The 27369-nt window shown below is 46.6% G+C and overlaps 2 protein-coding genes across 8 annotated transcripts in view; both read left to right on the forward strand.

Annotated features, from left to right (window-relative positions):
• The first annotated feature begins 5678 nt into the window (after positions 1-5678).
• Positions 5679-20265, forward strand: DDX52 (DExD-box helicase 52). Its single transcript, XM_081172988.1, has 15 exons — positions 5679-5819; positions 7148-7415; positions 8372-8511; positions 9945-10130; positions 10436-10579; positions 11350-11461; positions 11557-11629; positions 11955-12158; positions 13256-13346; positions 13978-14100; positions 14334-14484; positions 15022-15097; positions 15871-15942; positions 16533-16625; positions 19444-20265. Exons 1-15 carry the CDS (start codon positions 5733-5735, stop codon positions 19526-19528), a joined length of 1905 nt encoding a protein of 634 aa, XP_081029114.1. The 5' UTR covers positions 5679-5732; the 3' UTR covers positions 19529-20265.
• Positions 20266-21543: 1278 nt separating this feature from the next.
• SYNRG (synergin gamma) overlaps positions 21544-27369 on the forward strand; it is a 56450-nt gene continuing 50624 nt past the window's right edge. For 6 of the 7 annotated variants that reach the window (XM_081172855.1, XM_081172858.1, XM_081172859.1 and 3 more), the window contains exons 1-2: positions 21545-21702; positions 27051-27088. In XM_081172855.1, the coding sequence (XP_081028981.1) occupies positions 21560-21702; positions 27051-27088 (181 nt within the window). In that variant the 5' untranslated portion in view covers positions 21545-21559. Of the gene's footprint in view, positions 21703-27050; positions 27089-27369 lie in introns of all 7 variants that reach the window. The other variant, XM_081172856.1, reaches the window with a different exon arrangement.

Genomic DNA, 27369 nt, shown 5'->3' on the forward strand with positions numbered 1-27369 from the left:
TGATGAAATAAGAGGCATCAGAAGTCTGCTTGTCAATGGAATCTACCCAGGCTGATTGCCACTGCCGATTGCCGTCCGCTGACGTTAACCAGCCTTGCATAACCTGCGCTGCAGCATGAAAGCAGGACTTGTAAAATGGGGCCAGCACCTTTCATTTCAGACTCTGACTCCCATCGGCCCCACGCAGCACACAGAGAGACAGTGTGGCATAGTGGTCAGAGCACTGGCCTTTGGGAGACCAGGGTTCAAATCCCTTCTCGGCACATGGAAGCTCAGTGGGTGACCTTGGGCCTCTCACTGGACTGTCAGCCTAACTTACCTCACAGGGTTGTTGTGAGGAGAAAACAGGGAGGAAGAAAGCACTGGACCATCACTTTGAGACCCTAGGAGGAGAGGTGGGACATAAATATAATGTTATATAATAAGAGTTGTAAATCTGAGAGTGGTTTAACAATTTGTCAGCCACAGCTGACCAACGATTCAGGGGCTCTGGCCTTTTTTGTTTGTTTGTTTGTTTGATCTGCCCTAAGCACCTCACAACTATTCCCAGTACTGAGGTGGGGAATCGGCTTTAGCCTGAGGGCCGAATGCCATCATTCAGGGGCCAGAGACAGAAAGTGGGTGAAGCTATGGGAGGGACTCATACCCTATGTATATTAAGTCAGTAGAGAGCCTGTCAGAGTGTTGGACCAGAGTGTGAATCCTCACTTAGCCATTAAGCTCGCAAAGTGACCTTCAGGCCGCTCACTGTCTCTCCACCTTACCTACCTGTACCTATGTACCTACCTCACAGGGCCGTTGTGAGGAAAAAATGGGGAGGGAAGAACCATGTACAGCACCTTAGACTCCTTGCAGCTGTCCTCAACCTGTGGGTCCCCAGATGTTGTCGGACTACAACTCCCATCATCCCTGAGCTCTGGCCTTGCTAGCTAGGGGTGATGGGAGTTGTAGTTCAACAACATCTGGGGACCCACAGGTTGAGAAAGGCTGCCTTAGGGGCAAAGGTGGCATATAAATAAATAAGGGCATTCCAGCTGCACAAAATTCACACACACACACCTCTCCATCCAGCCCAAGCAAGAATTGTCACTGTTCAAAGACACATTCCAGCCAGGCAAAGGCTCTTGAGGCAGGGCTGTGACAGTCCCAAGGACCAGATGGAGAAGCCTCGAGGTCCGCAGTTGCCTCCAGGCCTGAGGTTCACTGTCCCTGCCCTACAGCTTAAGCTCTGTTCCTCCTGTGAGCAGCGGCACAACCTCAACGATGAGGTCGATTGTCCTGTGAGAACAGCTTGAGCCTCGTGCCCCTACACGTTGTGGGCACAAGTTGCCGTTTGCCAGGTGCCCACCGCTGATGGCTAGAGAGGAGCTGTAAAAAGTTCTCATGGGGCCGAGGCTTCCCGTCAAGAATCTCGCCCGACGAGTTTTGCCAGAGCAAGAGAGCTCACTCCCTCTTTCTTCATCGCTCCCATTGTTGGGGCCACCCTCTGAGCCACTCAGCCACAGCTAATGGCACGCCAAGGCCATAAAAGTGTTCAGCGTCTTTACAGTCCCACACTGGCGTTTGTGGCCTTTTGTATATCCCCGCAACTGCGAGTTCATCTAGCCCGCTGCGTTCCCTCATTTTTATCTCCCCGTCCCCCAGGAGTGCGAAAGCCTGGCAAATGCCCTTGCCTTGCTGCAGCAGATTCTCGTCGCCATATTGGCACATGTGTTGACATGACCTCACGCAAGGAGGGCTGTGGGTCAGTGAGCAGAGACCCGTGTGTATGTGTGGTCACGGGTTCAATCCCCAACAGCAACTCCAGGCTCTCCTCAAACCCTGGAGAGCGGCACCAGGGGTGGTTTGCACCCATTGGAGCTGGTAGGGCCGGGAGACCAACAGGAGGTGGAGCCAAGGAGAGGCACTGCCAGGCCCCGATTGGCTGGAAGGAAGGAGGGAGGCTGGCTGTGGGCAGGCTGAGATTGGTGGGGCAGTGCCCCATTTGCCCTGAGGAAATGCTTCCTCCCACTGCAGCTGTTGGCTGTCAACACAGACAGTGCCAAGATACATGGACCAGTGATCTGACTCCGTATAAGGTAGCTTCCAAACAGTCGCCATTTACGAGTCCGTTTGAGTTCTGTCCCTTCCATCTGAGCTTGTCAGTCGCTTTGTAAGCTCCAAGTGCTCTCATTTACCGGGGGGGGGGGGGGACCCTGTCTGCTAATATTTCTCCCCAGTCAGTAGCCCTGTCTCTGTTTCTGACTTCCATGGATAAGGACCCTGGAGAAGCTTCTGCAAGCCAGAACCCACCTCATCGGATGCATGAAGTGTTATCCTTCCAGACACAGACGATTTAGTGGCCCCCAAGCATTGCTCTTCTGCTTTAATTTCAGGGTGAGGAGAGAAGAAACGAAGGCAGTGCTAATTGGGTAGGGCAGGGCTAAAGTGACCAGGATAGTACCTAGGGAGAAGAGAGGGAAATGCCTAGAGCAATTGACAGGGGCTGAACAGCTGTGCTATTTAAATCCCACTGAATTTAAGAAGTTGGATGACCAGATAAAACTTTGGGAGGGGCTCCACTCCACCCTATATGTACTGTTTGACACAGAATCGTAGAATTGTAGAGTTGGAAAGGACCCCGAGGGTCATCTAGTCCAACCCCTTGCAAGGCAGGAATCATAACCATAGACTCCTTGACAGATGACCATCCATACTCTGTTTTGAAACCTCCAACGAAGGAGAGTCCACCATCTTCCGAGGGAGTCCATTCCACTGTCGAACAGCTCTTACCGCCAGAAAGTTCTTCCTAATGTTTAGTCGTAATCTCCTTTCCCATCATTTGAATCCATTGGTTTGGGCCCTATCCTCTGGAGCCGTAGCAAACAAGCTTGCTTCCATTTCCCACACGAAAGCCCCTCAGATATACAGTGGTACCTCAGGTTACAGACGCTTCAGGTTACAGACTCTGCTAACCCAGAAATAGTACCTCAGGTTAAGAACTTTGCTTCAGGATGAGAACAGAAATCATGTTCTGGCGGTGCGGCGGCAGCAGGAGGCCCCATTAGCTAAGTGGTACCTCAGGTTAAGAACGGTTTCAGGTTAAGAACGGACCTCCGGAACGAATTAAGTACTTAACCCGAGGTACCACTATACAAGGATGGCTCTCCTATCAGATCTCCGTCTTCTCCAGGCTAAACACTCCCTCCACCGCTCCTCACAAGGCTTGGTTTCCAGTCCCACAAGTACGTACCATTATCAAAACAGGTGTTAGTCACTTTGATGCAAAGTTTTAAGGATGTTATCAGTCCCTGTTACGTTGGCTGCTTTTAATAACCGTCCAGTCTGATGAAAAATGCTGTTGCCGTTTCCCTCCCTTACAGTCTGGGACTTTCTGATTAATGGTGCCCTTTACGGCCAACCTTTTGACTTTTCTGTGTGTGTTTGTGTGTTGGGAGGGGGCCCAGAACACTGATAAGAAGGCCCTGGGTGGGCACGGCACCCAGAAAACAGTTTTCCTCACAACTTTTTTCTCCCTCTTTTTCATTGCAATGATTCCTTGCTACCCCCTTCTATTTTCTTTATACAGGAAACAAAGAAAGGACACTCCAAACGAATTCCGCTAGGGTCATTAGCTGGCTCTCACTTGCCTGATCTTCATTTAGACGGCGGTGACTAATGGCTGTTGTGAGGGGTAAGGAAGAAGAGAAGGGGCATTTGTGTAACAAAGATCTATAAATCATCTCAGAAGCGCAGGGAGGATCCATCACTCAACCAATAAAATCTATTCAGCGGGACAAAGAGAGGAAGGGAATCCCAGAATATTCCCTCATCGTCAGCTATCCCCCCCCCCAAGAAAGTGTGGGGGGTGTCCTTCCATTCATAATATACTTTCCACACACCCCTTAATAGAGTATCCGGATTTGGGGAGCTCTGTCTGTAATAAATAGGACCAATGCTTCAAATCGGGTTTGTCTGGTTTGTTACTTGCGATGGCTGCTGAAGAAACACAAATGAAAGTTAGTGGGGAACCACACAAAAAGCCAGAGCACAGCAGTAATGTTATTAGGACCCACAAAGCAGTAAAAAGAATCCCAGTGGATGGCAGTGAATTTTGCACAAATGACGCGACGGTGGTAATAATCCATACTTGCATTCAGTCTCTAAGGTGCTCACATCGCTTTACGTAAAAGGCCAGTATTACTGGCCTGCCATAGACAACAAGGCTGGTGACTGAGGTGGGCTGAGACTTGAGCATGCACGCTTGGCTTGGAAGGGAAAAGGGAATCTTACTTCTAGGCTGGCTTTCCCCCTCCGAATAAAATTTCCAGAGTAAAATACAAAGAAATCCAAAACATAATAATCACAATAATAATTGTGCCACTCAGTGTAAAGCAATTTAGGCAAATTTTGTAAACAAACAAACAAACAAACCACAAGCTTTCTACAGAGTACAATGATGTTTTTCCTATTCATTGTGCTACCAAAGCTGCTGTTTTGTGAGGTTATGTTGCATATTTTAAAATAATAATGTGTTTTTGTGTTCATGCACTTTTATAATAATATGTATTTTTACCTACGCTCTTAAATAAGTTGAAAGCTCCTTGGAGATCTTTTTTGTGCAAAAAGCAACTAACATATATGTAGATAATGATATTGATGGGGAACCTGTAAAAGTGAAGTATTTTATAAACGAATCCCGGCTCATTAATATGGATAAGAAAGTCTGCACACCCAACCCAACCCCACTTAGATGACTATTAAAAATTCTATTCCGCCCTTCATCCAAGGATCACAGGGCGGTTTGCAATATAAAAACACAAAAATGCACACCATAGTAACAAGCACAAACAATAAATCTCTCCCCCCTCCCCCGTTTCAAAATCCACACTTTGCTGGGCGTCAGCCCCGCTGAACTCAAAAGCACTTCTGAGCAGAGGCAGCCACTTGTGCGAAGCAGCTGAAGTCCTCACTGCGTGCCTCGGGTGCCCTCAAGCGGTGGCCACTGGAAGAGCAGCCAAGACTGCCTCGCGCGAAGCGGCGTTCTTCTCTGAGACTCAGCCTGGCGCCAAAGAGATAAAGTCACTATGGACCTATAAATACACTTCCGGGAACCCACGCAAATAACTGTAACACTGTATATCATAAATATTTTGGGCTAGAGCGGCTCCTCTAATTTTTTTAAAAATATTATTAGAAATGTAATTTTATTGCTTTTTTTTAACCTTGTTCAAATATTTTGATGATATCTGAAGACTGCAGTCCAGTGGCTACTTACCTGAAAGTTAAGTCTATTCTGTAGAAGCCTATAAAACTCCACTCAGAAGGAAGTTCTATTGACTTTACTGGAGCTTACATACTTTATCTCTGAAGCCAAAGCAGGTGCTGTAACTTGCTAGCGGTTTGACTTTACCCCCGGAAGGCGCACTCTTCCGTCGTCTCCCGAGGCGTACAGATGGATGCCAAACCACAAAAGGAGCTTATACTGTAGAGTAAAAGTGAGGGCGCCATATGGAAACCGGAACGTAGGGCTAGCCGTAGCTCACCTTCTCCTCCCGTATCTCTATAACTTTAAAGAGAAAAGCGACTCTCTACCTTCCTTACCCTCTCTCTATGGTTCTACGACCGGAACCGCTCCGCCTTACTTCCGTTTCTTCTTCCGGGTTCGCTCCCCTCCTGCCCGTTCTCCGAGTCCCCCGTTGCCGAGCAACGCGGGCACTTCCTTCCGGGCCGCGCGGTGCCTGTCGGGAAGCATGGATTCGCACGAGCTCTTCCGAAAGCTCGGAGCCGGCGCCAAGTTCGACGTGAAGCGCTTCAGGAGAGACGCGGAGCGATTCAAGGTAAGGGGGGCGGGGAGGCAAAAAGACAGCCATTCTCCCCCTGCCTGGAAGCCCCATCCCTGGCTTCACTTTTGTGGTTGGGCCTAGTTCCACGGGAAGTGCGCTCTGTTCACCCCCAGGAGCCTTTGGTTCCTTTATTATTATTTTAGTCTCAGTCTTATTCTCTCGTTCTCATTTACGGACAGTTTAATTTTCATGCCCTTGACATAAGTGGACTAAGAGCTTTCGCCCGGAGTGGGGAACTTGCTTCCCACCAGAGGGCCGCATTTTGCTTCTTGTCAACCTTCTGGGGGCCACATGACAGTAGTGGGCAGGGCCAGAAGAAAAAAATGGGTGCGGTAAATGGAAGTAAAATGCAACCAAGTACAGTGGTACCTCGGGTTAAGTACTTAATTCGTTCCGGAGGTCCGTTCTTAACCTGAAACTGTTCTTAACCTGAAGCACCACTTTAGCTAGTGGGGCCTCCCGCTGCTGCTGCGTCACCGGAGCACGATTTCTGTTCTCAACCTGAAGCAAAGTTCTTAAACTGAGGTATTATTTCTGGGTTAGTGGAGTCTGTAACCTGAAGCGTATGTAACCCGAGGTACCACTGTATATGGTTAAACCCAGTGGCTTTTTATCCTTAAAAAAGTGTTTAAGGGTACTCTCATTTTGACTCAAGAAAATGACCATTTTATAGATCAAATCGGGAAAACTTAATACAGTAAATGGACAAAAGTACAAGGATTCACAAAATGTTTAGGGGTAAGTGTACCCCAGAAAAAAGTACTGGTTAAACCAGTTTCTACACACACTTGCACACCTCTTCCCCCCCCCCCCAAGCAACTGCCATTTTCACAGTTCTGGGGCACGTCTCTGGGCCAGCCACAAACACTTAAGGAGACAGTAAAGTAAAGCTCATGAAGGGTGGGGCTTGGGGAGTCTTCTGAAGGTCAGATAGAGAGGCACAAAGGGGCATTTTTGGTCTATGGGCTTGAGGTTGCCCCATCCTGTCTTACTCCACAGTGGTCTTTAAGATGCCACCAGGCGCTTTGATTGTTTTTATTCCAAGAGATGCACACAGCTATGCCTTTGGAAGTAATTTTTATCACACTGCACATTTTATTCTTGTAAAGCAGTGGCGTAATGGAGCAGGAGTGAAGCACCATTTATTTTACGGCAGGAGTGAAATGATGTGTTCTCCATTTGAAAGTCCTCTGCATGGCAAATGAAGTTTTTGAGCCCTGGCTGGCTTTGTGACCAGGCAGGGTTCTTGGTACCTGGTTTTCCCTGGGAAAACAAGAACTCTGTTAAAACCACAGGTATGTTGTGGATCTGTTTGATTTCAGGTGATCAGAACTAAGGATAAAGAAGCTGGAGCATCAGAGATTCTGGGAGAGCTTGACTTCTTTGCTAACCAAAGCAAAAAACCACCCAATCCTTCCGATGATGGTGGAGGAGGAAATTGTCTTCGTGAACCCCAAGCTGAAGCATTGGAATCACAACCTGAAAATAAAGGAAGTGAACCCAGATTGGTGGGCAAGGCGAGGGCTGCAGAGAAGAGAAAAGGAGATGGGCAAAGCATGGAAGGGAGGGGCAAAAAGAAAAAAGCTCAAGGTAAATGAATGAGCAGTTCTTTCTAAACAGAATACTTTCTTTTTTATTCTTGTTAAATTACTGAGGCATCCAGGAAGCATGGGCAGTTGTCAAGTGATACGAACTCATTTGTACACAGTTGTGGCAGCAGAGTAACACTTTAGTATGATTAATCTCTGAGTTGCCTTCCACATATATACTCCAAGCAAATTTAGGGACATTTTCTTAAAAAACAGCACAACAGAACATAGGTATAATGAACAACGCTGGTCTTCTGGTGGCTTATAATGTTTTCTTGCTGGGTTCAGAAGCTTCTTCTTGTATATTCTTCTTGGATCCTGATCTCCTGTTTTACTTCTACCTGTGATGTACACTGGGCTTACCTGTACTGAGTTATGCCTTTATTGTAATAGGTAGCTTGGAGGAGGCGGTGTAGTTGCTGACTTGTGTTGCACTAGCAGTAATACTAATATTATTATTTGTACCCCACTCATCTGATTGCAATGCCCCAGCCACTTTGGGTAGCTTCCAACATAATATAAAAAGTTTGGCCCGCAAGGCCACTTCCCCAAAACCAAACCCGTCTGTCAATCAGCTGATAGGCCAGGAGTGGGCAGGGTTCAATCTTTCTTGATGCTGCTTTGCCAAACTGCCCCCCCCCACGGGTCAACTTTGACGGGTGGGAGGGAACACCCACCTTTCATTCACCTAATTATTATTATTTACATTTTGATTTTTCTGTGAACCACTTTGAACACAGATTTATTTGAGTAAAATGCGGCTCATAAATGACAATGGCAAATGGCAACATCATCACTACCTGTCAAAGTTGGCCTGTAGGGGTGGGTGTGGATAAAAGATCGGGCCCACTGGGCCAAAAAAGTTTCCCATCTCTGTCTGAAGTGGTGATTACACAGCAATTTAGTTTTCATCTTTTCGTTCTGGTTTATATACATGGATGTTCTTGAAACTTTCAGAGGCAGCCCCCATAAATCTTGGTACTGAAAATGAGGGGATATTGTGGATGTCCACTTTGGAAGCAAAGCTCAGCGCTCCAAGGAGCAAGGGGGAGAAGGAGCCCCCTGCAGCAAAACTGGAACAAGCTAGACAAGAAAAGGTGAGTTGGTTCTCTTTAGTGTGCTACCTGCAAGCGATTTGGAAGTAGTAGCAAGTGATAGCCATGAAACGCTCTGGGGTGACCTTGGTCCAGTTGCCTCCTTTCTGTCAGTCTCACCTACCTCACAGGGTTGTTGTGAGAATGAAACAGGGAGGAAAACAGGGTTGTACCACCTTTAGTTCCTTGGAGGGGATAGGTGGGGTGTAAATGAAACCAGTTAATTAAAAATAAAGTCTGCTGAAAAAATGGCATGTACTTTAATCTCCATCTTAAATGATTGAGGGTTGAATTTGAAGGTTAGCACGAGTTAAGAGCATGATAATAATAATAATAATAATAATAATAATAATAATAATAATAATAATTTTTTATTTATACCCCGCCCTCCCCAGCCAAGGCCGGGCTCAGAGCGGCTTACAAGCAATAATAAAAACAAGATGAGTGATTACAACTTAAAAACAAAAATAAAATACAACATTAAAATAATGGAACATTAAAATATTAAAATGGAGCCTCATTGCAGGAGAAGGAAAAGAAAAAAGAAAAAGGGGGCGGAGGGAATCAAATTGGCTCCAATCCAAAGGCCAGGCGGAACAACTCTGTCTTACAGGCCCTGCGGAAAGAGATCAGATCCTGCAGGGCCCTGGTCTCATGAGACAGAGCGTTCCACCAAGTTGGGGCCAGTGCTGAAAAGGCCCTGGCTCTGGTTGAAGCCAATCTAACTTCCTTAGGGCCTGGGACCACTAGGGTGTTGTTATTTATGGACCTTGAGGCTCTCCGTGGGGCATACCAGGCGAGGCGGTCCCGTAGGTACGAGGGTCCTAGGCCGTGAAGGGCTTTAAAGGTCAAAAGCAGCACCTTAAATCTGACCCTGTACTCCACCGGGAGCCAGTGCAGCTTGAAAAGCACTGGATGAATATGCTCCCATGGCAGAGACCCTGTGAGGAGCCTCGCTGCAGCATTCTGTACCCGCTGGAGTTTCTGGGACAGCTTCAAGGGCAGCCCCGCGTAGAGCGAGTTACAGTAGTCAAGCCTGGAGATGACTGTCTATCAAGGGATCCTGGCTATCATTTCATCTCAGAACATATGATAGCAGGGATTGATTTCTAGCAGGTGAGATGTCACGTTTCTAAAAGTGTTCAAAAAGGTTTTGTGCGAGTGAACTTCAAGTCTGCATCCCCAGGGACCCTAAGACTGCTGCAGTAATGAGCTTGCATTTTCAAAAGTTGTATTAGTTACTGGCATTTTATAATTGCAGGACGTGTTTAGGTCTCCCCCCCCCCCCCAGCTGAAAGTTTACATGTCAAAAATTGTGTGCTTTAGTTCAGTCTTAAGACTGGCAACCAAAGCATGTAGATGTGGGGTTTCTTTTTAAATTTAATAAAATAATGACTTCCACTTTAATGTAGCATGTACATCTTGGAATTTTCTAGGTAAATCACTTCAGAAATAAGCACAAGATCTACATTCAGGGAACAGATCTTCCGGAACCTATTGCTACGTTTGAGCAACTTGCAAAGGAATACAACGTCCACCAGAAGATCATGCAGAACATTGAAGCTGCAGGGTTCCAGACTCCCACACCGATTCAGATGCAGGCTATTCCTGTCATGCTCCATGTGCGTCCTGGTTTAATCTTTCACTTTGAGGTGAAACGGTGATGTAGTCTGTGACGTTCCTTAAGTTATCCTTGTTTAACTTCTCCACCAGCAAAATGGTGGGGGGACGGCGCCTATTTTGCAGGCGTGTTATGAACTCAGATTGAATTATTACCCAAAGTCCTTTTTGTGCGTATTATATACTATCAATGTCAGGGAGAACTGAACATTTCTGTGGTGCATTTTTCACCCATTGTGGCTTTCGGTGCTGTACCAGCTGCCTAACCCAGCCTTGGCTCATTCCCTTTTCTCCTCCACCCCACCAGGGTCGCGAACTACTGGCCTGTGCCCCCACTGGTTCAGGGAAAACATTGGCTTTCGGCGTTCCTGTCTTAGCACACCTGAAACAACCTATGAATAAAGGTTTCAGAGCACTGATAATATCCCCTACGCGGGAGCTTGCCAATCAGGTATGACGATGTTATTGTATTGTATTTTTGCCCTAAATTGGATTTGAAGGTGCATTTAATGCTTGCTGTCAGGTTGTGAAAGCTAAACAGGGAAGTGTTTCACCCATGTGGTACACCCATCATGTAATCATGTAAGCTTCCCAAAGGAATAGTGGGCAGTAAGTAAGGTGTTGACTAATAGGTGAGAGCAGTGAGTTGCTTTAAATGGTCATATATCTATCTTTCTAGCCCCTGACTACCCACTTTGCTTGGGGTTGGGGACTACCTTTTACTTTAAATACATTACACATTTATACGCCACCGTTTAGACAAAGAAAGGGCTCTCAGAGCAACTTTCAAAAACTCAGGCTCACAATTTTAAAAGACATGTCATCCAAGGAAAAAAGGAATAGCAGGGTGGAGGAAAAAGCAAGCTCAAGCATAAATTTGTAAAGCTGCATCTGATACCAGTAGTAGTTCTGACTTCCAGTATATTTGTCCATGTAGCCCAGTATTATCTACTCTGATTGCCATCAGCCCATTCTGGGTCTCTGGCAGAAGTCTTTCCCATCACCTGGTACTTGATCTTGTTTTTTGAGTTGGAGAAGCTGGGATGAACCTTGGATCTGTGCTGAAATATGGGCCCTTCAGTCTGTCATTGCTGTTTATTGTTGTTATTATTATTCTGCCCTTGAACATAACTCTGAATGTGTAGATAATTGGGTTCTTTCTTTAAAAAATGGCATTCATGTTCATTTTTTAAAATAAATGATTTTTCCTTTATGTTTTAGACACATCGAGAGCTGCTTAAGCTGTCAGAAGGTATCGGCTTCAGAATACACATGATCCATAAAGCTGCTGAGGCTGCGAAAAAGTTTGGGCCAAAGTCATCTCAGAAATTTGGTAACTTGGACATAAACTGGAGTTCACAGATTCCAATCCACTCCCTATTCCATTGCCCTGCCTGGCTAATTGTGTGTATGTCCCGTCCCCCGCAGATATTCTGGTGACTACTCCGAACAGACTTGTCTATCTTCTGAAACAAGACCCTCCAGCAATAGATTTGACCAGGTAAAAAAAAACAGAGCTCTCATTTAAAATAAGTTTATTCAGTCTACCAGCATGTTTGACACATGTACTAAAATTTCTGAGTCCAGTCTCTGGCACCACCCTGAACTCCTTCGAGAAAAAGTGGACCGTAAATGTAATAGGTAAATACTAAAGTTTATATACCTCACTTTAATACTAGCCAGGGGTGAAACCACTGCAAGGATTCATTCTTAGCAAGGCCATCTGGAAAAAGGGTATGCCCTGTGTCTGATCCTACTGGCTGTGTAAGACTTGTACATCTTTCTCCCTTCTGAACTGCAAATGACCGCCTTCTGCTTTGCCCTAGGGTTGAGTGGCTGGTGGTGGACGAGTCGGACAAGTTATTTGAAGATGGGAAGACGGGCTTCCGAGACCAGCTCGCCACCATCTTCCTGGCGTGCACCTCCCACATTGTCAAGAGAGCCATGTTCAGTGCAACCTTCGCCCACGACGTAGAGCAGTGGTGCAAACTCAACCTAGACAACATAGTGTCTGTCTCTATTGGCGCAAGGCAAGTGTGGAAGATTGAGCTTTGCCCCTTTCTCTCTCTCAATGTTCTCACATTCCTGTTTCTAGCTGGAGAAGCTGGTTGATTTCTCTCACACTTCCTTGAGCTTTGCGGAGCATTGAGTATTTTTGCCTTAAGGCTGCCATGAAGGAAGAGGACACTTGAAAGGTCCCTTTGCCTGCTGTCCTCCCCCTCTGGGACTTAATTCATTCCATTTGGTTCCATTCACTGTCATTGCGTACTTTTTACAGTCTCTTGTGCTGCTGAAGAGGCAAGCGGTTTTAACCTGAAGAGTCTGCTTGCCTCTTCAGCACATAGTGGAAACTTTAGGGACCTCTGACTCTTTGGTGTTGTTTTGCCAAGTTTTAGGGTTGGCCAGAAAGTGTGTTAAGGAGTACTGCTCATTAACTGTGGAATTAGGAAGGAGTACTTAAAGCTGTCTCTCAGCTGATGCAAAAAGTCCAGTGCTGTTCTTTACACTGGGCTGGGTGGGTGAGAGAGGAGGAAGTGTGAAGAGTGCTTTCTTTCTTGGGGCTGCGTGGATGGAGCAGAACTGCTCTAAATAGTCACCTGTGCTGAGGTCTCCCTTATCCTGTGACAGCTTTAAGGAAAGCAAAGAACTCTGTCCAGTGAACCCCATCAATCTGGGAGCCTTGGCTGCAAGCTAGTATAAAGTGTTCTGTGTTCTCAAAGCTTTCTCATCTGCATAAAGGCTCCAGTGGGCTGGTGGGGAACCTGGGGCCTAAGCACCAAATGTGGCCCTCCAGGTCTCTGTCTGGCCCTCAGAGCTCTCATTAGGCCACACCCCTTACCAGCCCTGCTTTGCACCACCCTTCAGTGCCTGGATAGAGGACAGAGAAGGGTTTGCGAGAGAGAGTGTGTGTGTGTGAGTGAGAGAGAGAGAGGGAGAGAGAGAGAAAATTAGCCTTTTGGAGGAAAAAGTTGTTTTCTGGCCCTGCCCACCATATGGCCCTCAGCCCCACTTCAGGTTAACACCCATTCTGTTGGTAGTTTTCTCACTCTGACAGTTCCTTTTGAAATAACTTTAATCCCAGTCCATCTTCAAGCCTTGACAATGCCTACCTCTTCTTTGATTTCAGGAATGCTGCGGCTGAGACAGTGGATCAGGAGCTCTTGTTTGTTGGATCGGAGACGGGAAAACTGCTAGCGATGAGGGGCCTTGTGAAAAAGGTTGTTTCCCAGAGTGGTTTGGCAGCCAGTCCTCCTTTCCAGAAAACTGGGGGTTGCAGCTGTCTGAAGGGAATAGTGTTCTCCCAACAGCTCTCAGCACTCTTAACAAACTGCACTTCCCAGTTTGACTAACACCCAATGCAATCCATTGGAACAACATAGATAGGGCTTCATGGCACGAGTTGTTTGGTGCCTGGGCTTGGGTCTCCTGACTTTTGTGACCAGACTTCCCCCAACTTTTGGCCCTCCTGATGTTTCAGACTACAAATCCAATCATCCCTCACCAGCACAGGTATGCTGACTGGGGAAGCCCAGGGAGAAAGTGAATGAAGCAGCCCACCTGTGCACTGCTTATATGCCTAAGATCCCCAGGGTTGAATCACTGTTCACATTCTGTGCTTTGATTGCAAACTCCCTGGCACAGAAATACTTAGGCCATTTTTGCTGGGTATCTTTGTGAAGCTTGTGCTGGCAGAGGCCAATTGGAGCTGTCGCCCGAAACAGCTGGCAGCCACCAGGGTGGGGAAGGATGATCATGGCTGACTATCTCAAAAATGCTACCAGGCCCTTTTCGCACGTGATCAGCCACCAAGCTTTCTTTCACCCCCTCCTTCCCTCTTTCTCTTTGCAGGGTTTCACACCACCTGTCTTGGTGTTTGTCCAGTCCATTGAACGGGCAAAAGAGCTTTTCCACGAGCTCATTTATGAAGGCATCAACGTGGATGTCATTCACGCAGACAGGACCCAACAGCAGGTAGGAGAAATGCTGCTGAATGCGGAAGGCAAGTTTGAGCAGCTAGGTTGTTCCTTCGTTTTCCTTGACATGTTTAGAAGCAGGTGTCAGGGGAGGAACCCGCATCCAGGAATTGATGCAGCTTGAGCAATTCTGTGTTGCCAGCTTGGAGTTATAGAAGCCGCAGTGTAATTGTGGCTTTTGTGAAGCTGGAGGCGGGGGAAACCACCGATACACGTTTCTGTTTCCCCTAGAGAGACAGTGTCGTCCACAGTTTCAGAGCGGGGAAGATTTGGGTCCTTATCTGTACTGCTCTGTTGGCAAGAGGCATCGACTTCAAAGGAGTGAACATGGTTATTAATTTTGACTTCCCGAGTAGCGCTGTGGAATACATCCACCGGATTGGTGAGTGTGGGCTGCATATTTCCATCACATGGCTCTTGGTTATTTCAGACTTCTGTCCACTCCGACTAGAGGTTGGGAGGTCCTGTTTGTGGGTTTCTCGGAAGAGGCTGGTTGGCCACTGTGAGATCAGGTGTTGGAGCAGATGGGCCTTTGGCCTGATCCCACAGGGCTCACCTTATGGGGAGAACAATAGCACAAGCCATAACTTGCACAGGTGGGGTCTGGACAATCAGTCTTTGGTGTCTCGCAGTTAAAAAACAACAATACACACACACACACACACACACACACACACACACACACACACATATATATATGAGAATGAAGGATATGTTTGTTGTTTTCTCAGCTGGAGTGATGCACTTAAAAGTGTACAGGCAATGCTTGCTGAATCTTGGGCACCTGAGTGGCACCTAAAGGGTTCTAAGTCATGTTGGCTGGGGCTGCTAGGAGTTGAACCCCCCTTATAATGTTTATTCTATGCTGGCATGTGCTCAAAAGGTAGATTTGCTTATATGTTCCTTTCCTCCTCCACAGGCCGCACAGGAAGAGCAGGGCACACTGGAAAAGCAATCACCTTCTTCACTGAAGACGACAAGCCGTTATTGCGAAGGTACCTCCCTTGCTCGCTGCTGCTGCTGTGACTTTTTGCCACTTGCTTGTTTCCATTGCAATTTTGGTCCCTGGTTGGCAACTCGTTTTCTTTTGCTTTTTTAACAGTAAGGGCTGAAGAGCCTGCGGCATTGACTGGTTCTGCCTGCTCCTTCCCTGGTGAAGGGCTCTTCCCCCATTGTGAGCAGTTACAGTTGCTTTGGGTGAAGCTCTTTAGCAGCTCTCCCCTCCTACTATTGACTTGGAAAGAGGATAATCTTGTAGCAAAACTCATAATAAATGGCAGGGGCCCCCCTCTGCCAAAGCCTCTTTTCATCTTTGAACTGTGGGGATGGTCAAGTGCCCTTTTCCTGTGCCTTTGAACCCAAGAGGGACTTAGGAAGCTGCCTCTTACTGATTCAAACCATTGCTCTGCCTAGCTTAATAGTATCTACACTGATTGGCAGGGGCTCCAATTTCAGACAAGAGGTCTTTCCCAGCCCTTCTTGGAGATGCCAAGGATTGAACCTGGGATCCTCTGTATGAAAGCCACTGAGCCATGACTTCCCTTATAGTTTCTTCCTAAGAGGTTGATGTATTTACATAGTGGGGGACTGTCACTGGGGATATTTGGAGGCCCAGTAACCTTTTGCAAATATCAACTTTTGCCAGATCAAGTTTTTCTACAGTGGTGCTCTTGCTCCTCTGAAACAAACTTTCTGAAGTTGGCAGAAAATTATTGACTCTCTCCTCTCCCCCTGCACCCCTGCCATCCCTCACTTTCTTTCCTTACAGTATCGCCAGTGTCATTCAGCGAGCTGGCTGTCCTGTGCCAGACTACATAAAACATTTTCGCAAGCTTCAAAGGTAAGTGAGCATTTTGATGGAGCCAAATAGGAGAACGATGGTGGAAGTGTGCCAGGAGTAGTTCTGTTTCCCCTCTCTCCCACTCCACACCCTGCCCCCTCGGGGGAGGGGGGGGTTGGCTTGAAAGCCACACCTGTTGGGCTCTGGTCAGTTGTGATCCTAGTGATCTTGGACGGCTGGTCCAGGGACATGGTAGTGCAGCTGATGCTCTTTGGCTCTTGGCATTGAACTCTATGCATAGTGAAGCCTTTGGCCTTAGGTGACATGCTTATTCTCTCACTTGTTCTCTCTCACACACACATCAGGAGGGAATGCAGTAGGAGGTTGAGCAGTTTGGTGGGCGGAGGGGAACATGAGTGTGATGGTCAGAGGGGAATGAGGGAAGGTAGAAGCGTTTGGTAGTGGTTGAGAATTAGGCAGCGGGAGTGGCTTTGAGCCCTCCAGGCAGGGGCAATACAGAAGGCTGGCAAGGACCTTAAGCTGCCTGCATGTGCTCTAAGTGAACCACCTTCAGCTGGTTGTGGGGTTTTCTGCTCTCCTGAAAGCCTTTATACTTTCCCCCTCTCCCCTTGCCCCAATATCATTTTCAGCAAGCAAAAGAAGAAGTTGATTAAGAAGCCTTTGGAAAGGGAACACATTCTTACATCTCCAGAGTTCTTACGCCGGAAAGCCAAGAGAAAAAAGTAAGCTGAATTTTACTTGTTAAAAGCTTTTTGAGGGGTGGGGAGAGAGGTGTAATTTCACTTAACCAGTTCTGCGGGACAGAGGAAAAGAGTGTGAGAAATGTTATTCCCAGTTCTATTTATCCAGTTAAACGAAGTAGAAGCAGACCATTTGTGCATCTGTTCCCCTCAGAGCTACAATGCCCAAAGTTCCCTGGGAAGAGAGATTAGTGGTTAAACCATTCTGAGAATTGTAGCTTATTTATTGGGTATATGAAGGAAGTTCTAGCACCCTTAACAAACTACAGTTCCCAGGATTCTTTGGGGGAAGCCATGACTGTTGAAAGTGTTATCCTAATGTTTTAAATGTATTGTGTACATGGGGCCTTAATACCTAGTTGGTCTCATCTACTTCAGTATTGCCCACAGCACCACTCCCCAACCTGGTGCCCTCCAAATGTTTAGAATTACCAGTACTATCAGCCACAGCTGCATGCCTGTCAAAGTTATACAACATTTCTGTGTTGAAGAGTTTGCAATCAAGGGACAGAATTTCAACAGTGATTTGTCCCTATGGATCTTTTAATGAATGAGCAGAGCATGGATGGGCTGTTTTGTCCTCCTAGTTCAGCTCAGGATATTTTCTCCTTAACATCTGTGCGCACAACTGGATTGAAGCCACCAACCTGCCAGGCCTCTCAATGAATGGCAACCATCCAGCTGCTCATAGAGAGGGGATCTGTGTTTGACCTTGAGAGGAGAGCCCTTCAGATTTCTTGGAGGTGGGGAGGCATCTGGGCCCCGTTCTGACAGTGGGGATGCTCCCGTATACCCAAACTGCTGTTGATTATGGCTTAATTTCAGGGTTAATGCACAAGCCAAGAGTCTCTCAAACATCTTAACCCATGTCTCTCTTATGTACTGTCCACCTGTCCTTCACTCAATGCGATCTTACGTTGACTGGATTGGAGGTGGTGGTGTGAGTTTTTGACCCTGAAATTTGATTCTGCTCCTAAGTTAGCTGGAGAGAGCATGGCCTTCTGGTGTTCAAAAGGGATTCAGGCTTAAAAACAGCACTTCCAAGATCTGGCTCTCACACAGTCTCCTGCTGTTCTTTTCCCCTCTACCATGTCAAGGCAGGGAGAAAGAGACTTTGCAAAGCTGATTCTTGCAAGCTGCATGTCAGTGACCAAGAGCAGTTACCAACATTTGTTGTTGTTGCATAAGAAGGGTGTTGCAGTAGCATTCAGTGGAATGTAGAATTGGGAAGAAAACAGAGAGAGGAGGATGTGTCTTCAGATCTGAGCTTCAGTGGGAGAGAAGGTAGAACCACCTTGGGGAGGAACCATATTTCAGCAGCATCTCCAGTTAACAGGATCAGGTTGTGGGAGACAGAGAAAGACATTCCATCCTGAGACTCTGGAGGGCCACTGCCAGCCAGAGTAGACAATTCTGGAAGGCAGCTTCATACATTCCTATGTAGCTCAGTGGTAGAGCATCTGCTTTGCATGCAGAAGGTGCCAGGTTCAATCACTGGCATCTCCAGGTAGGACTGGGAACGTCCCCTTGTCTGAAAGCCTGGAGAGCATCTGCCAGTTCTACCAAATCTCATCCACACAGTTGTGCCCTCTGAACATTTGGCCAACACAGGAACCAAATGGAGCCCATTAAGAGCCCTTTTCTTGGCATGTGAAACCTTCATTCAAGTTAGTGCTTTTCACACACTGTATTTTTCGCCATATAGGACGCACTTTCCCCCCTCCAAAAATGAAGAAGAAATGTACGTGCGTCCTATGGGGCAAATGCAGGCTCCTTGGCTTCAGCGATAGCAACACGAAGCCTACGAAGCCTGCGCTCCGGAGGCTTCGCGTTGCTTTCGCTGAAGCCAGGAGAGTTTGCTCTTTGAGGCTGGCGGTGGGGGAAAACAGCGCTCCCCCCCACCGCCAGCCCCACAAGCTTGGGGGGCAGCGGGAAGGTGCGCGACACCTTAGCTCTGCTCCCCGACCCGGCTTTGAGGCTGGCGGTGGGGGAAAGCAGTGCTTCCCCCCACCGCCAGCCTCACAAGCGGGTCGAAAAGCCTGCAATAGCTGCGCAGACTTTAAAGAGCGTGCTGCTCTTGGGGGCTTTTCCCCAAGGAGGGAGAAGGGACTGACTGGCCGAGTCAGTCCCTTCTCCCTCCTGTGGGCTTTTGCGGGAGGTGGGGGAATTCCGCCACCCCCCGCAAAAGCAGGGAGACGGTCTTGGAGTAGCGCACAGGCTGTGCAGCCTGTCCGCTGCTCCCAGAGCTGCAGGGGCGGGGGGAATCATATTTTTTTCCTTGATTTCCCCCTCTGAAAACTAGGTGCGCCCTATGGGCCGGTGCTCCCTATAGGGCGAAAAATATGGTAAATCCTCAAGTCTGACTGCTTTTAACATTCACACCTTTCTACTTAGCTTTTAAAAAAACCAAAACCCTTTAAATAGGTTTTCTCATGCCAGCTTTTTTGTTTATTAGCAGCTAGGCACAGTGCTTCAGTTCTCTGTAGCTCATATTTATATGCGTTACATAAGCACCTGCTCTGTATTAAACTCTGCCAGAAGTGAAATATTGAACATAAGAAATTACCTTAGACTGAACACAACCATCAGTCTATCTAGCCTAGCATTGCCCGTTCTACCTGGCAAAACCCAAGGCCACTTTTTAGCTGGATTTGAACCTGGGATCTTCATGCGCAGAGCGCACTCTACAACTGTAGGCCCCACTCTACACAATCTGCTTTGTTGACAGCTAGTAGACTGCTATAAGAGCCTGATGATTGTTATTAAATTGGTTACATGAAGGTACTTTTTTCCCTTTTAGGAGAATTGCTCAGAAAGGAGTGAAGAAAGATTCCAAGGAAGCCAAAACTGAGAATTCTCAGGCACAGACTGTTCCAGAAAACTGATGCAGTGCTTTGAAGCATTGCTCAAAATAAGCAGGGATGCTATGTTATTTGCAGGAATCTGGGAAGCTACACGGACCATGGATGGAACAAAGAGCTTTTTTTTATATTGGGCTGCATTTTGCCTCTCTCTGTTACGTTTTTTGGCAGATTTTCTAAGCAAGCCCTTTCCTGCCATTGTTGGGGGGGGGGTCAGGCCATCCTGTGCTGTGACATTTTTTTGCCAGGCTTCAAGGACGTCAGCACAATGGCAGAAATGGCTCATCTTCCTTCACTGATGATAAACGTCCTTGCATCCCTGAGTGCTGAGGGGGACTTCCCATGTCAGTAAAGGAAGGCAGGAAGGCCGAAGGGGTGCCCTGCCACTTATGCCTTCAGATTGCTTTCTCTTGTACCCCAGTCTAGCAAATAAAGCAGGGATAGGGAGCCTGTGGATCCCTCCAGATGTTGGGTTTCCAACTTCCATGTACTCCAACAGCATCTGGAGGACCACAGGTTCCCCATTCCTGCTTGCTATACAGTATTAGGTTCTGTAGCTGCTATAAGGTATAAGACACAGTTGTTGCAGGCTTGATGCTGCAAATTTATAACACACAGGAAAGTGAATTTTAAATCCACAGTACATTATCTGTGGATGGAAATACCCAAGAGTGTGTTCTTCTTGCACAAATTTACATGCTTTACACAGGTTCATCGGCCATAAAATCTGTAAGTCTCCCCAATAAACTGCCTCCAAATGATTTTGCTATGCCTTTGTCTTATATTCCTAAATATTTCTTCATTTTTTGTTGCAATTTTTTGGTTTAAGCTGTTCAAAGGAAAAGATACATCATAACGAGAGAGATGTCTCTATAGAGCAGAGGTGTGGAACCTTTTTGGCCTGCCCTACACTGCTGAGAATCCTTTCCTTCTCCATTCTAGAAATATATATTTTACCAATATCCTTCCAAAGACTCAGAGATGGGTAGCAAAATGAGAAACACCTCTGCAGACGCACACACCTATTATTAAAAATTCAACATCTATTTCTTTTATGAATTTAATAATGGGGTTTTATTCACCTAAGTCATACAATAGTCCACATAAAATGTTGGGCATGTCTGTTGATCTGAATGGATCTATTTTAAGGCCTCGTTAGATACACCTCAGGGGAAAAAACATGCAATATATTGAGAAATCTACACCTGCATATATCTATAGATATTTGCTCATTTAGATCTGTATATGAGCTGTCAAAATTGTATATTTAATAGAGATTAATACATATAGGAATCTGAGAACTATATACCCATCTCGATAAATCTTTATAGCTGTTAGATCTCTAATCTTTATATAGATTACAAAGAGCTTTAGGTCTACAGCTAGAAAAAACACAAGCATACATCTTTCTGAAGATACAGTGCTGAGTATTGACTGACATATGCATATAAATCAAGATCCTACAGGTACTGACTGTAGTTTGTTTTACTCTTTAATGTATCGTCAGTGCTTTTGGGGGCATGTGTTAAAACTTATCTTTAGTGTGTGCGCCTTGAGGTGACTGCAGAGAAGGCGGTTAAAAAGTATATTTATTTATACCCCTCCTTCCCCCCCCCCGCCCGGGGGAGGGGGGTCTCAGGGCAGCTTAGGCAAACGGAAACAGGTAATGATGATGAAAAGACTAGTAATAAATCTTAATTATTGGTAAAGAAGAGCGGGTGGGGATGGAGAGACCTCTAGGATGAATAGCAGCCTCCATCCTGCCCTATACCTGGAGGGCACCTAGAGCGGCCACCCACCCCTCTCTATAGGGTGACTCTCCCTACGCCTCACAAGACCCCTCACTTCCCCACTTTGTGGGGGGGGCAGAGAAGAGGGCGGCTAGACCCCGCTCCTTCCCGCCCCTCGAGGCGGGCGCTGCCCAGTCGGTGGGCCGGGCCTGGCGGGGGCGAGGCGAGGAGGCTCTGCCCCGGAAGTGGCGGCGGCGGCCCAGCTGACAGGAGCCCGAGAGGGAGGCCCTGCTTCGGGCTCCTGCCTCAGTCGCCGGGCAGCAAGATGGCGCTGCGGCCGGGCCAGGGAGCCGGCGGCGGCGGTTCCCTCAGCACCTCCTCGGCCGCCGCCGCCGCTCCTCTGCCGGGCACCGCCGGGCCGCCTCCGGGAGCAGCAGGTGGCGCCGGAGGAAGCCCCGGGCCTGCCAGGTAGGAGGGGATCCCGCGGCCGGAGGGGAGGCGGGAAGGGAGGCGCGCCGCTTCTCAGGTGACTTTGGCATCTCGGATTATTCCGGCTCCCTGGGGCGACTTTTAAAGCCTTTGGAGGAGGGGATATTCCCCACTCCGCACCAATTAAACCTAAATATGTAGGAGAATACATAGGAGGAAGGAGAAGATAGGCACCTACATCATACCTAACACGTACATCATGGTTACTTCAATTTAGAGCCCGCCCTTCCATCCAAAGGAGTGCGTTTATATGTGTGTGTATCTATCTATATAGTGCACAGGCTATAGATATTAGTATTTGTACGTATAGGCAAAGTGGCAATGCGCAGCCTGTATGTTAGCTGCTTGCCTATGCTATCGTAAATATTTTCTTTCAGATGCTTTAAATGTGATTGATTGGGTGGAGTCTTGCTCAGCAAAGGCAACACACAAACCTACAACAGGCAACACACACATAGTATACAGTAGCATACAGTACACATAATGTGTGTGTACTTAATCTGCTTTCTCAGATAGTTATGGATAATGGTTGGGGCAGGGGGATCTTTCGCCATCTTAAGATACTGTAAAGCCATTCTGATGGATACCTAAGAAGGTGTTGTATGGGCTTATATACCTTATCTGGTTGGTGATCCTTAACATAACAGCATTAGAGGTATTTCACACCCAGTATTTAACATAAGGTCAGTGAATGGTTGCTAACCAATTGACTGAGCTTCACATGGGTAAGAGGTCTGCTTGCAACCCCAGGGTCTTTAAGCAGGTACTCAAAACAAAATATTGAGGCTTCTGGTTAATAATACTAGGTCAGAAGTCCCATAATCTAGGATTAAGGACGGTACGGAAATTTAATTAATCAGTAGGTGCTGCAAGACACATTGATATACTAATCTCACTTATCTGGGGGTAAGCCCCACAGAATTCAGTAGAACTTACTTCTAAGTAGACATGGTTAGGCTTACCCTGTGAGTGCCCTATTTCTTCTAGAAGTAAGGTGAACATCATGCGTTCATTGTTGCCCTTCTGGCTGAATGTAAAGATTGGGCAGATATCTGTCTATTAGGCATTTAACATTCATCAGTTTATTTATTATTAAATTAGAAAGAGAGAATTAGAGAGAGAGAAAATGTGAGATTCCTCCCCCTAGTAAATTATAGATAGATGAGAAAAACAGGTTCTCCCCATCAATTATATAAAACTGAGAGAGAGAATGGGTGAGGATTCCATTATTATTTTTTAAAGTTTACATTTTTGGATAACAAGTACAGAATTCCACTAACTCCACTTTTTTTAAGTGGGGGAGAAATGCTCAAGGTTGGGTTTCAGGAATTTATTATTTCAATTCTTAATTTATTTTTTAAAAACTTATGTTTAATTTCAAGGCGGAGGAACACAACTTGGGTTTGTTTTAGGACAGGGTATAGTTCTTCTGGAGTCCTTTTTCTATTAATAATTCTTTTTCCCTCCTGTGTAATTTTAATGGATGCTTGGAACCCTTAGCGCAGTAATGTCACTTACTTATACATTAGTTTATCTCTTCCCACAGGGTATGCTTCCCACCCCCACCTGAACAACAACCATATGAGATAGGTTAGACTTGAAGTTCCCATGTCTAATTGAGTTGCATCCTCAGCCGCGATCAGGGGCTACCATTATTTTTAAAAGTTATTAATAGCAGTGGCTGAGCAATTTCAATCATAACTGCAGGGCTGGGTAGGGGAGAATGTAACCCTTTCTTCTAACCCTGGAGCCATTTCCCTGTTAAAAGTTGTGTTGTAAAACTGCTTTTTGCCCCATGCAAGCAAAACATACAGGTATCTTATGGCTGCCAGTATTTTTTCCCTACGGGGCAAATACTAACTTTGAGGAAGGTGGCGAGCGATTTTAGAATCTCCTGTGCTCAGTCAAACCCAAGCCCCTCTGCTACCAATATTCCTTGAAAAGAGGTTAAACTACAGGTTACAAAGGTATGACATTCCTGTCCACCTTCCCCATTGTCTATTTTAGATAGCTTCTTGGGGCAGATACTTCTCTGTTTTTATTTACATAAGTGTATGGCTTTATCTAATTGATAAAAGTGTGTTGGGTATAGGCTAAGCGTTTTCTTGTTATGGGGTATGGTTGGTGCAGCACTTGAGGGAGATTAATGTAAAGCAAGTGGAAGGCTGAGATGCTGAGAGTGCTTTATCAGTCCATCCCTCTTCCCAGTTTTATTTATTTTTAAACCAGCTTGGTGGATTGAGGATTTGGATTGCAGTCCCAATATCGGTTAGCCACTCTCCCAGAGAGAATATGGCTGCTGTGCTGTGAGTGGCTAGGCTGCTTAAAATTCCACCAACTTCAAAGAGGCATAATTCTTGGAGCCTACGAACATTCCTTTGGGAGTTCAGCTTGCCCTGGGACAGGCAGTTATGTGTAGGTGAACAAGTAAAAGGTTCTGTTGGCTTTAGAGAATGTTGGGTTTATTACCCACTCAAGTTAATATTTCTTCTTCTTACCAGAGCTACTGATGTATCTCTTCCAGTTGAATGTGTGGATTTGAGAATTCATTCTGATGGTGCAGATAAAATATAACTGATAGAATTCTACAGGTTGGGATATTAGTGTGTGAAAACAGTCCAGATCTAATGATCCCTAGATGGTCGAAAGTGGTTGAAAGCCAGATGCAAAATGTCCCTATATACACTGGCGGTATATAAATATATTTTATAAATAAGCAAACGTAGGATGCTGCCCTCTGCTAAATCAGACCATTGGTCCATCTATCTCAGTATTGTCTACACTGACTGGCAGTGGCACTCCACGGTTTCGGGCAGGGATTCCTCCCAGCCCTACCTTGAGATGCCAGGGATTGAATCTGGAAGCTTCTGCATACCAAGCAAATGTTCCACCACTGAGCTACGGCCCTTCCTGATTTAGCATCAGAGAAAATGTTGGTCTTGTGTCTTCTTTTCTCTCTGACTCTAATTAGCAGGAGTGTGTTTTCGCCTTTGTAGCTGCTTATAAATAAGTCACTGCTTCTCTGGAAAGCCATGCATGTTTAATGATTCGGCCTTTCTTTGCTTGCTGTGTGGAATGGCAACGAGCCCCTCAGATCAAGTCATGGTTTTGCCCCTTCTCCCCCTCCCTCCTCTTTTGCGGTAGGATCCTGACACAGAAGGATGGGTGTGGAGCGCTGATGCAGATGTGTGACTCCCGCAGGGGAGTTTAAACGTGACATGTAGGTTTGAATTAGCACCAGTTTGAGCAAGAAGTGGATTGAAACTGGGCATGTTGACCTCAGTGGCGGGTTCCTTATGATTAATGCAAGCGTTCATCAAATGCCCTTATTCTTTTGTTCTTAGCAGTGTGCACCTGCTGGTTTTTAAGGGCAGGAGAGACTGTCTTGGGACTTTAACACAGAGGTAGTAAAGCGCTTTCAGATGGAGGGCCACGCTCCATTCTGAGCAACCTTCTGGGGGCCGCATGCCAGGGGTGGAGAGGGCCAGATGCAAACGTGAGCAGAGAAATGAATCTGAATCTTACTTTGGTATACAGTGGTACCTCGGGTTAAGAACTTAATTTGTTCTGGAGGTCTGTTCTTAACTTGAAGCACCACTTTAGCTAATGGGGCCGCCCGCTGCTGCTGCGCCGCTGCTGCACGATTTCTGTTCTCATCCTGAAGCAAAGTTCTTAACCCGAGGTAATATTTCTGGGTTCGTGGAGTGTAACCTGAAGCGTATGTAACCTGAAGCGTCTGTAACCCAAGGTACCACTGTAGTAGGCTAGTTCTGTCTTGCATCCAGGCACTATCAGAGCATTATCAGAAGCATTATCAGAGTTCAAGGACACCTTCCAGCCAAGCAAAACACTCAAGGAGAGTGCAAAGCAGGACTGGTGAAGGCTGTGGCCCTGGGGTGCGGAGGGATGGCTGAAAAAGAGCTTAGAGTGGTTCCCAAGGGCCACAAAGAGAGACCTGGGGGGGCTGCTTGAAGAGGAAGCCTTCCTGTTGAAGAGCACCATGGGTTTGCAAGGGCTGGTCCCCTGGAAGCCTTTACTGTGAGGCAGTGGTCCCCGTCCCCCCAACATATTGGGATATCTTACAGAACTCCAAGCTGATCCTGTGAAGTTAAAACTGCTAACGAACAATTCATTTCACAATTTCAAAATTCAAACCACAATCGCAAGACTTGCTTCCGGCCCTCTTGACTCCCCATGCAAGGCGGCTCTGCAAAAAATGGTATACAGGCAACGACTGTGTTGTGCATGTTCAAAGCACGTGGGACTGTGCATGCCTGCATCACTGTGAACACGGAAGTGGCAGGAAAAGGGGCGGAACAGGGTAGGGCAGGCTTATGTGGGCTTCGCAGTTGCATGTGATGACCCGGAATGCAACCCCCGTGCAAATCTGGAGTTGCCTGTAGTGGAACAGGATCACATCCGTCCACCAGACTCTCCAAATGCACAGGTACATCTCCTTGAGACACTCCTTGAAACGGAAGATGCATCAACCCAACTTAATGGGCTTGTTATGGTCCCTTGTGAAAGGGAGATTAAAAAGGGTGTGTGCCTGTGTTAAATGGCCACTTTTCCCCTCCTTATTCAGCAGCTGTGAGTAGCCCTCAGCCTCTGAATACTGAGGAGTTGCAGTAGTGGAAGAGGCAGATTTCGTTCTTTCAAGTCCTGCTTAGGAGCATCCAGGTTCTTTGGGTTTGGCCATTGTGGGAACCGGACTGCTGGGCTAAACGGACCTCATCTGTCGTGACTCTTCTTACATTACCGTGCTTTTCAAGCAGGAGCAGGAGGAACCTCAAGCTCGGGGGCTGAATGTGGCCCTGCAGGCCTCTCTCTCTGGCCCTCAGAACTCTCCCCAAGTCGCACTCATATGTAGTCCTCCTTCATGCCCAGAGCACTTTTGCCTGGCTGGAATTTGCCCTCAATGCCTCTTTCATACCTGGATGAATACTGCTGTATATGTATGCGTGTTTTACTGTTCTGTTCCATAAAATGTAATGAGAGTAAAATGCTTTTATTATTGTTTTAAAAGTTCTTTACTCTAATTCCATTTTATGGAATGAAACAGTAAAACAAACTGCTTTTCATAGAACATGAATGTGGAAATGAGAACGAAACCTAGCTTCGAATCTGGATTGTGACTTGTCCTGATGGACAGAAAGGAAATTCCACTAAACTGCTCTGTTTGCAGACAGCTCCAACACAGGAGAGAGCTGCCTGCCACAATTCATTTACCAACTTGACCCCCAAACAGTTGAGGCAATGCTTTGCATTAGAGCTTGCACTATTACTCAAAATGGAAGACTCACGATTTTTACCACTTTCTGTTTCAGCTTCATGTTTCCTGTTGCGGGTGGTCTTGGTCCTCAGGGTACGTAAAAGTTCAAACTTTAATGGGAGGGGAAGGCAAGGTATGTTATTACTCAGGAAAGGGGGACCTGCAGCCTTCCAAGATGTTCCTGGACTCCAGTTCCCATCATCCCTGGGCCCAAGCTTTCCAGGGCTGATGGGAAATTGACACCATCTGGAGGACTCTTTGCTAGAACTGAACGAGGTTCAAAACTACAAGTGTTAAATATATCTCTCAGAGTTGTTGTTTTTTTAAAAAAAATCTGACTCTTCCTAATATGTGAGATGTGATGCTCAAGATGA

The sequence above is a fragment of the Podarcis bocagei genome (genome assembly GCF_964188305.1).
Source record: "Podarcis bocagei genome assembly, chromosome: 15".
Taxonomy (NCBI): Eukaryota; Metazoa; Chordata; class Lepidosauria; order Squamata; family Lacertidae; genus Podarcis; species Podarcis bocagei.

Excerpts from the sequence above, each read along its gene's own strand:
- DDX52 (XM_081172988.1), top strand. The coding sequence starts at position 5,733 with ATGGATTCGCACGAGCTCTTCCGAAAGCTCGGAGCCGGCGCCAAGTTC. Across the intron at positions 12,159-13,255 it reads TCTGTCTCTATTGGCGCAAG|GAATGCTGCGGCTGAGACAG; the intron begins GCAAGTGTGGAA and ends CTTTGATTTCAG. Across the intron at positions 13,347-13,977 it reads TGAGGGGCCTTGTGAAAAAG|GGTTTCACACCACCTGTCTT; the intron begins GTTGTTTCCCAG and ends TTCTCTTTGCAG.